We start from the raw sequence: 9,947 nt of genomic DNA on the forward strand, positions 1-9,947 counted from the left end.
TGAAGTCATTCTATGGATTATAAAAAATCCATCATTGACGTTAAAGTCAGAAATATGTTTAATTCTATTGCCATATATTTCTTTTGGTCTAAAAATATTGATTGTAATAGACTTTGTGAATTAAAACATCGTCGAAGATGAGAACTATGAACTTTTTGTTGATATTGATAGGCATTATTTTTCCCGGGTTGGAAAAAATTTGTTGTGATTTACCCATAGATGACATTGGTTTTGTTGTCATTTTAAAGTACATACATTTGTCTCATTCTAACGTGGATTTTGCTATTATTGCAAATAAATAAATGTGACACTTTTTCCTAAACTTTTTACTAGCCTTATGTCTAATTTACACTATATCATATATAATTTAGACTGATAACTAGTTATAATAAAACCATATAATTACTGACAATCGAGTGCTCTTTCTTAAAAGCAGAAAAAGGATTTTTTTATGAATTGTCAAAAAAATAATTTGGGATTATTTAGTCGAACAAATTCTAAAGAATAAAAAGAACCTGCCCATTTTGAAAATACTTCAAACTATAGTAATTTTACATTACTCATATCAATTTAGTTGGAAAAAGTAAGTACTAATTCATTTTTATATTTCAAGACCTATTCTTACCAAACAATATTGAAATATTGTTTTATATTAATATAAACATGGACGTATCGGAATTAAGTCTTACTGACAGTGAAGAAAAAATGGATGTGGATAAAGATCTTACTAATAAATTTTTAAGTGGTGAGATGTCTTTCTCCCAATACTCTAGTGAATGGTATAGTGGAGAAGAGGATGAAGATGAAGATGAGCCAGAGGAATCCAAAAAATATGAAGAAGAAGCTGAAATGTCTACGACAGTTTCAAAGAGAGGTCTTAAACGACAATCCAAGTTCCGTCGCCTCTTTCCTGCATTATCTGGACTTATGGGAGAAGCAAATATAAGGCTTGCCAGGGGTGATAGTGAAATGGCTGAACGTATGTGCCATGAAATAATCAAACAACAACCCACAGCGGCTGAACCATATCAAACCTTAGCACAAATATACGAACATGATCCCAATAAATCATTGCAGTTTTCTTTGCTTGCTGCACATTTGAGTTTTACAGACAAAAGTGAATGGTGGAGACTCGCTGCATTATGTAGACAGAGAAGTGATTATAAACAGGAAATGGTCTGTTACACTCAAGCTATAAAATCTGAGCCACAAAATTTAGAGACACACTTGAAAAGGCTAGAGTTGTTGTCAGAATTAGAAAAACTACCGGACTTTCCCGTTAATTCACTGAAAGTATCTAAGGTGAAATGTTATCACAAAATTGTACGTTCCTTAGGACCTAGTGATGCTGAAACAATTATGAAGTATGCCAAAATGGCTGCAACTTTATATCACAACAGCACCGAAGTTGAACAAGCAGTTGAAGTGATGGGTATTGCATATAAAAAATGCTTTTCTTTATTTACATTGGAGGATATTAATATGTATTTGGAGCTGTTAATTACTCAAAAGCAGTTCACCAAATGTATTGAAGTATTTGTTTCAAGTATAGGTGTGGAAATTGAAGCTGAAATTCAAACAGTGAAAAATGCTAATGGTGATATTGAAGAACAAACGCACTACCTTAATTGTGTTATACCCAATAACTTAGCTATAGATTTGAAAAGTAAACTATTGGTGTGCTTTATACATTTAGGAGCACTTAATTTAGTCCAATCATTGCTTAATGATTTTTTGAGCAGTGATGTTGAAAAAGCTGGAGATCTCTATATGGATATAGAAGAAGCATTTTCAGCGGTTGGTCATTATGAGATGGCTATAAAATTATTGGAGCCTCTAATTAAAAATACTAGCTTTGATTTAGGAGCTGTATGGCTTAAATATGCAGATTGCCTGAACAAGTTGGGAAGACATGATGATGCTATCGAATCATACTACAAAGTGTTAAAACATGTGCCACAACACGCTGACGCGAGGCGAAAGCTGTTTACAATTCTAGAAAACAAAGGAAGAATTGATGACGCTTTGAACATTCTACAGCAGGATTACAAATTTGTCGTCAGCGCTCATCTACTGTTTGATCATTGTCAATACTTAAAGAAATATAATAGAATGTTGAAATATTTGGAGGTAGGTGAAGCTCTGCTTTCTCGAGATTTGACAAAATTTAGACATCCCGAAGAATTAAGAATCGCTTGTAGGACAAAGGGTGTGGTAGAACTTATTTACAATTTTCGATCTATGAGAGGCGAAAGTCCTTATCATAAGGATGATTTGCAATTTGAAGAAGAATCTTTTAGCCTTTTACCTAGCGAAGAATTCTCAATGTTCAAAGAACTTTTAAGTATAGCAAAGGAGCACAAAATTTATAGCGTTTTGCAAAGATTAACGTTTATGGGTATGATATCGAAGGGTTTGTCGCATTACCGACCAGAAATGGAATTTTATTGCTTTCAAGCGTGTCTTCTTAACCGAGACTTCCCGAATGCTTGTCGATTTGTTAAAGACTTTTCTCTTAAATATTCCGGACCACGATCCTTTAATTTGCTAAGCTTCATCCTTAATTCTTTGGACGAAAACACTCACGGAAAATTCTTATCGCGACTGTTTCAAAAAGATTTTAATATTGTTAAAAATCTTTTTTTGGGTAATAATTTCCTAGTATCTGGAAGATATCTTGTTGCTCTGAAATACTTTCTTGAATATTACGAGCAGTGCAGAGAGCCTCTGTCAGCGTTACTTATAGCTGTTACTATATTGGCCATGGCAGCTCAGAGAACAGTGGACAGACATCATAATTTAATTTTACAGGGCTTATCCTATATGCTTTCGTATAAGCATTTGAGAAAGTGCGATCAGGAAGCGTATTACAATATAGGGCGAGCTTATCAAATGTTGAGTATTAATAATCTGGCCATTGAATACTATGAGCGAGCCCTGGCGTGCCCTCCTCTTGCTCAATGTGAAGAACATGGCGTTATAGATTTGACTAAAGAAACTGCTTACAATCTGTATATATTGTATAAAGACCAATCCCCAGAATTAGCTCGGCGATATATGTTTAAGTATTTAGTATTTTAAATAAAATGTTGCTTTAAAATTTTGTTTCACTATCAAACACCTAAAAGTATAACCCTAACCATGTTGCTTATAGTAAACATTAGAGTATTGATGGAACTTTCACGATATGCTTAACAATATCGCGTTGGCCTCATCACATTTATAATGTAATTTTAGTACGATTATCTATGTGATGTGAAGTTATCTCAAACATTAAAAGATATATAGTATATGGCTTGTTTCCGAGGAATTAATTATATTTTAATTATTATTACTTTTAGAGTATTGTTTGAAATGAATACAACTGGTGTAATTACTCCAGCGGATGATGTATTATTCGGTGATCTATGTTCATTGTTAGAACAATTGCAGAAGAAGAAGAAACACAGACCAGAACAAAATAAACTATTATCAAATTTTGTTGACCAATTTAGGTTAAAATTAGCTAACACGCAGGGCTCCAAGGTAATAGTGAATAAATGTAACAAAATTTCTATCAATACATGTGTACCTGCTAATGGAAAAGTTTTTTTTTTAGAACTCTACTTTTTTCCCCATATTGAGGTTGCTCTTGCCAAGTTGTGATCGGGAACGTGGCCCCTACAACCTTAAAGAAACCAGACTAAGTACTTTATTGGTAAAAGTACTGTCTCTCAATAAAGAGTCGACAGATGCGAAACAACTGATACATTTTAGTTCTTCAAATAACTCAGTTCTAGATAGCGACTTCCCTGGTGTCGCGTTTTACGTTATAAAAAAAAGAGTTGGTCAGAATAATTCAGTATTAACAGTCAGAGAGATCAATGAGATACTTAACTCTGTTGCAACTGTAGATAATGTTCATAAAAGTGAGTCATTATAATAATTTATTTTTAAGCAATAAACTCAGTAACTTTTGATTAAGTTGTTACTGCTATTTTATATATATGCAATATTATTGGGCCCTAATTATTGATAAAGCATTCTTTTTGCAGCTCCATTGGATGATATATTTAGTTATGCTTTAAAAAAACTAACAGCCATCGAATTCAAATGGCTTCTAAGAATAATATTAAAGGATTTAAAATTAAGTATGAGTTCAGATAGAATCTTGGGGATTTTCCATCCAGATGCCCCAGAGGTCTTCAAGAACTGCAGCAGTATTTTAAAGGTATTTCATATTTTCGAATACAATAATTACAGATAATGTATAATTGGTACCACACACTTAACAAACAACATTAATATTATACAATAGACAGTTTTTTTTTCCGACCAAAACGCACTGTCAAAGTCAAGGTCACATTAGCTTTAAGACGTGTTGTTTTTCTTTATCATTATATAACAAAAGGTGTGCGAAGAATTAGAAGATGGCGACACTCGACCATCAGAACTGGGCGTCAATTTGTTCTACGCTGTAAGACCAATGCTGTCTGAGAGGTTGGACATCACACACATACACGTCTTGGATAAGACGAAGACCTACTGTATGGAGGAGAAGTTTGATGGTGAGAGATTCCAGGTGAGACGTTACGAGAGCAGAACAACTAGAGGCGGTCCTTACTATTCACCGATTTGTGACTTCTGTTTTAACTTAACCGTACATCTTTTGTCAGTTTTTAAGAGTATAGCATAAGTATTAGGGTCATTTGGTTAAAATTTATTAAAATTTCCTTAACTTAATAAATTTTACTAGATGAGAATGAACCTTTGTCTAATCTGTATGTTTCTATCTGTTATCAAGGAAAATATAAATGATGTAGTCAGTGGATAGATAGATTTTGCTTTAGTTATAATTTTCATGATCACTAAAATGATATGATTTTTCAGATGCACATGGATAACAACGTATTTGAATACTTTTCACGGAAAGGTTTCAAGTACTCCAAAAACTATGGGCAAAGTTACGACTCCGGCATGTTAACGCCGTATTTGAAGGATATTTTTGCTCCCGAGGCGAGGAATTTCATTCTTGACGGTGAAATGATGGGTTGGCACAAAATAGATAATTATTTCGGATGCAAAGGTGAGACGGTATTACAAATATTAGTCCCGTAATCAATTACTCAAATAATTTTACGGTCATTTCATTTCTATGTTATAACATGAAACAAGTTCACAGAAGTATAATCTGAATTGTAGTTGTATGTTAAATTTTTCAGCGATGTCATACGATGTTAAGAAAATCACAGAGAACAGTTCGTTCCGCCCTTGCTTTTGCGTGTTTGATATTCTATATTATAACGACAGACCACTCATCGGCTCGCCAGATAAGGGCGGTTTACCTTTACGGGAACGACTCAAAATACTCGACGATCTATTCATAGACAAGCGAGGTGTTATAGAACATAGCAAGCGAAAAATTATCAAAGAAAGGTAGGTTATAACAAAAAAGTTTTTATATATTGTTTGTAAAAAGTGGATTTTATTGGAATTATTTTCTAGTTCAGAAGTTGTGGACGCCGTCAACGATGCCATAGACAATCAGGACGAGGGTATTGTAGTTAAAGATATAAATTCATACTACATCGCTAACAAAAGAAACGCTGGCTGGTACAAAATAAAACCGGAGGTGGGTTCTGCAATTTATAATCATTGTAGGTCATTTAATATAACTCTTGGCAGGTTTAAACTTATATAGCATTTGAAAAATACCTGTTGAGGCAGTCAAAAAAGTGCAAAAAGAAAAATTGGCACTTTGGATCAAAAGTTATTATTCTGTTTGAATGTGAAAGAAATTACTTGCCTTAGTGAAACATATAGGACTTGGTTTGTTAAATTCCTGTAGGTTTTGATCAGCTTTCTTCAGGATTCCTATATTATATTTTTTCCAAAAGACACGTCTATTCTCTACAAAGACAAAATGATGTATGTGAAAATAATCATACTTTTTTTAATTACGTCAATGAATTCATAAATAAAAACATTCGTCCGGTGTGTTGAACCTTTATAAATGTGTGGGATCCGTATTCCAGTATACGGACGACACCATGAATGACCTAGACCTGGTGGTGGTCGGTGCTGATGAAGCCACCAACAAAAGACAGGGGCGTGCGAAAAGTTTCTATGTCGCGTGTCGGGATAACAATGATGGTACCATTTTATTATACGGTCATATGATCCTATGTATAAAAAAATATGCTAACATAATATACCATAACATTCGAAATTCAAATTCCTTACAATTTTTGGCCTTACTGAACTATTTTTTTTAATTATATTTTACGTATAACTAAATACTTTTTGAAAAGAAATTAACAGAAAATCGTCGTATATGGTATGTACAAATTTTAAATAAGTATAGACGCTTTGTTTGTGCTTACTTTTTTTTGATACTTATTTCTAAATTACTTATCATATTGTTAAAAAAAAACACACATTTATTTATTTTGATGGTCTTAATGCTAGGTTTATCTAAACCTTACATACATTATACAGACATGTATACAGAATATCGTTTTACATGTTATATAGATATATGCATATATACGCTTCAGTCTTGTACTATAGTCATAAGTAAAACATAAATACAAAACTGACTTCCGTCAAGGCGACCCTGTCTGGACCTGCATTGGTCGCGTGTCTAACGGACTGAAGCACGAGGAGAAGGAACGCGTTTGTTCATTACTTGAACGGAACTGGTGTATGTATAGGAAAAAACCTCCGCCTCCCTGTCTGCGCTTCGGCAAAGATAAGCCGGACTTCTGGATACTTCCAGAACATTCTATCGTATTGCAGGTCTGTTTAATAATATTTTTATAATTTGATTGCAATTGTATGTTTTATTTTCTGAAATTCTGTTCTCAATGTTTTTGTTTGTTACAATTGTACAAACAAACAAAATAATGAGAACTAACACTTTCGCGAGTATTCATTGAGAAAAAACTAATATTTTCTGATATGTTACGCGATGTTCATTATTTTTACTACATACTCCCGACGTTTCGGTTACTTTTCAACAGCCGTGATCACGGGCAGACGAGATGAAGTGAGATGAGTCATCTCGTCATAATTAAAATCGCGTAATAAATAACAAAATATTTTTTTATTTCAATGAATACTCGCGAAACTCATAGTTCTCATTATTTTGTTTGTTTGTTTGTACAATTGTAAACAACACATAAATGTTGAGATACGATGTGGAGAAGAAATTGTTACACCCATTATATTGCAATGGATGCACTAATTCCTTTTTGCATCAATATTTATCGTTCCTAATCTAGTTAATGTTTGCCAATTTTGTCTGTATTCACGAGAGTTCTGGCTTCTTGTTGAATTTATACAGTTCAAGTGAATGTGTGCGTGAATATGAGTGTTGTGTTCAGTTTATACAAAACACTACGTGTGTTGTTTGTACACCTGTGAGTTTGTTGATTTGAATGTGTGCGTTGTTACGTGCATCATGCATGTGTGTTGTGTGTGTAGAACACCGCGCGTGTTTTTTGTGTGCGTGTAAGTTCATAGATGCGAGTGTGCGTGTTAATACGCTTATGTGTGTGTCGTGTATGTACAGAACTCCCGTGTTTTGAATGCAGGTAGGTTCGATGCCATGAGTGTGTGCGTGAGTATGGCTATGTATGCGTGTTGTGTATACAAAGAACATTGCGTTTGTTGTATGTGTATGTGTGCGTCTGTAAAGGTGCGTGCCACCGAGCTGTTAAGCGTTGGGGACTCACACGTGCTGCGATTCCCGCGCGTGGAAGATATAAGATCAGACAAGCCGGTCGATGACGTGTGCACAATACACGAACTTAGACAACTGGCTGTGGTTTGTACTATCAATATAAAATCCTCTTAAATATTAAGCTTACGATACATTGAATCTTTTCCAGTAAAACAAGGTAGATCTGATATATTGTAGCTGACAAGGAGAACTATTTGAAAAAGTTAACTAAGCCCTCATTCCCACAGAGCAGAAGCCCGGTCAGTAAGCTAAGTACGAAGCGCGTAAACGAATCGCAAATAGATCAAAACTATATTAAAACACGCAAGCGCGGTCTGTCTAAGACCGTCCAAGTACCGGAAAAATTCCGCACAAAGACGATTGGAGACGTGCAAGTTATATCGCGAGCTTTGTTTGGGAAGAAACTTTGTGTGTTGTCGGATGACGAGGATTGTAAGAAAACAGAATTGAAACGCGTCATAGAGTCCCACGGAGGGAGACACGTTGAGAACCCAGGTAGGATTCATTGTATGTGCCAAAGAATAATACTCATGGACATTGTAATTGGTGACTAAAGTATGGTTACACATCTCGTCTGCCCGCGATCTCGGCTGCTGCATAGTAACCGAACCGTCGGGAGTGTGTAGTTTTAAAAAATAATAAAATACGCGTAGTAATCCGGAAATATTAGTTTCATTTAGAGTATGGTTTTCGGTTACACTAAGATATTTATATAAATAGATTTTAACAAAGCTTCGACTAGCAGTTAGTCTTGTTTTTGTCATATACCGCCAACTCCTTAAAATCTTACGTTACTTACTGCTATGTATCTTGAGGTCTGACAATTTGATCACGGACGTAGTATTTTATATTTTTGATGATGGGATCCTCGGTGTTTGATAATAGGCAGCTATTTTCTCGAATAAAAATAGGATGTTATTTAATTATGTATGGTTAATAAAATTATTAAAAGTATATTATGGTAACGAAATGGCAGTGCGTTGTATAGCCTGTGTTACGTAAATTATTTACTTATATATAAAAACAATACAACCATTATGCTCAGATTTCACCAAGTACAAAGAAATTTTGACATATTACATAGCCAATATGTTAATAAGATGATTACGAAACATTATTGGGAAGTTTTTAAAAGACGTAACAAAAAGCAACAAAGATGTCGATCCATACATTCTCACAAACTTTCGAATTAATAATATTAATAGAATATATATGAGAAATATTGTCATGAACTTTAAACTTCTCCAAGGTTCAGATACTTGGTGCTGTGTAGTGGGAACTATGACACCGCGATCCCGTAGACTCATAGAGACACAAGACCTAGACATCATTAGCACAGCCTGGCTCAGAAGCCTACCAGCGACAGACGAACCGTGTCACCTGTCGCCATTGGACATGCTATCAATGAAACCCGAAACGAAGCTCAAACTGAGCCTAGACTACGATCCCTTCGGTGATAGTTACAAGGATGAAATAGATGAAAAAACATTGAAGAAACTGCTGGACAAAATGGATTCGGTTTGTTACTTACCACGCTAATTGTATTAACGATTCCGTCGAAATAAAATAAAAAGTAGTAAATAGGTTTTATATGATCTTATGAAAATCAAATTCTATTTTTAAAAATGGACTTAAATATATGTTTAATCGTATCTTACAGGAGCTCCCGTTGTATCCAACTTTAAAAGAAAAAGTCTGTCTGGACAAACAATTATTCGGCGCCAACAATCCTTTTTCATTTTTGAGGAATTGTTTCATTCACGTTATTGACAATTCGCTTTACGGAACTATGGCGTCCTTTTTCGGAGCCAAAATCTGTTCTCTCGATGACGTCAGACTGACGCACGTCGTTATGTCAAAAGACGCGAATGTCAAAATAGATAAAGGAATTCTAGTGTCGGATGGATGGTTGGAAGAATGTTTTAACAAAAGGAGTTTTGTTCCTGTCGATGATTATCTAATTTAAATATATCATTATACATGTGTGTATTTTAATAATCTTATTTTTATTTACTATAATATAACTTGTTTATTATAATCTAGATTATTTATACATGTAATTGTAATGAATTATAATTTTGTACTAATTTTTCTATCGTATAAGTTCACTTTCAGTGTTTGTGATCTAAAGTATAATAAGAACAGTAATGAGGATAATAAAAGTGCTTCTACTAAGTTTTTATATTTATTTTCAGCTATCCTTTTTTTATTTCACCTCTTTCAA

At 34.2% G+C, this 9,947-nt stretch overlaps 2 protein-coding genes across 2 annotated transcripts; both read left to right on the forward strand.

The window, feature by feature from the left end:
* The first annotated feature begins 135 nt into the window (after positions 1 to 135).
* Positions 136 to 9,898, forward strand: LOC116778863 (DNA ligase 4). The gene is made up of 14 exons (XM_032672916.2): positions 136 to 583; positions 3,342 to 3,525; positions 3,599 to 3,908; positions 4,035 to 4,210; positions 4,391 to 4,561; positions 4,870 to 5,065; positions 5,202 to 5,415; positions 5,485 to 5,611; positions 6,015 to 6,132; positions 6,590 to 6,777; positions 7,679 to 7,807; positions 7,951 to 8,218; positions 8,973 to 9,241; positions 9,384 to 9,898. Exons 2-14 carry the CDS (start codon positions 3,355 to 3,357, stop codon positions 9,687 to 9,689), a joined length of 2,643 nt encoding a protein of 880 aa, XP_032528807.2. The 5' UTR covers positions 136 to 583; positions 3,342 to 3,354; the 3' UTR covers positions 9,690 to 9,898.
* LOC133320832 (general transcription factor 3C polypeptide 3) lies at positions 577 to 3,100 on the forward strand. The gene has a single exon (XM_061529671.1). The coding sequence runs from the start codon at positions 664 to 666 to the stop codon at positions 3,079 to 3,081; it is 2,418 nt and encodes an 805-aa protein (XP_061385655.1). The 5' UTR covers positions 577 to 663; the 3' UTR covers positions 3,082 to 3,100.
* Positions 9,899 to 9,947: the final 49 nt, after the last annotated feature.

Source organism: Danaus plexippus, chromosome 6, assembly GCF_018135715.1.
Source record: "Danaus plexippus chromosome 6, MEX_DaPlex, whole genome shotgun sequence".
Taxonomy (NCBI): Eukaryota; Metazoa; Arthropoda; class Insecta; order Lepidoptera; family Nymphalidae; genus Danaus; species Danaus plexippus.

Bases quoted from the DNA above. Each gene is read 5' to 3' on its own strand.
- LOC116778863 (XM_032672916.2), top strand. From the start codon at position 3,355: ATGAATACAACTGGTGTAATTACTCCAGCGGATGATGTATTATTCGGT. The intron at 4,211-4,390 runs GTATTTCATATT...ATATAACAAAAG, and splicing joins ACTGCAGCAGTATTTTAAAG to GTGTGCGAAGAATTAGAAGA. The intron at 7,808-7,950 runs GTTTGTACTATC...TCATTCCCACAG, and splicing joins AACTTAGACAACTGGCTGTG to AGCAGAAGCCCGGTCAGTAA.
- LOC133320832 (XM_061529671.1), top strand. From the start codon at position 664: ATGGACGTATCGGAATTAAGTCTTACTGACAGTGAAGAAAAAATGGAT.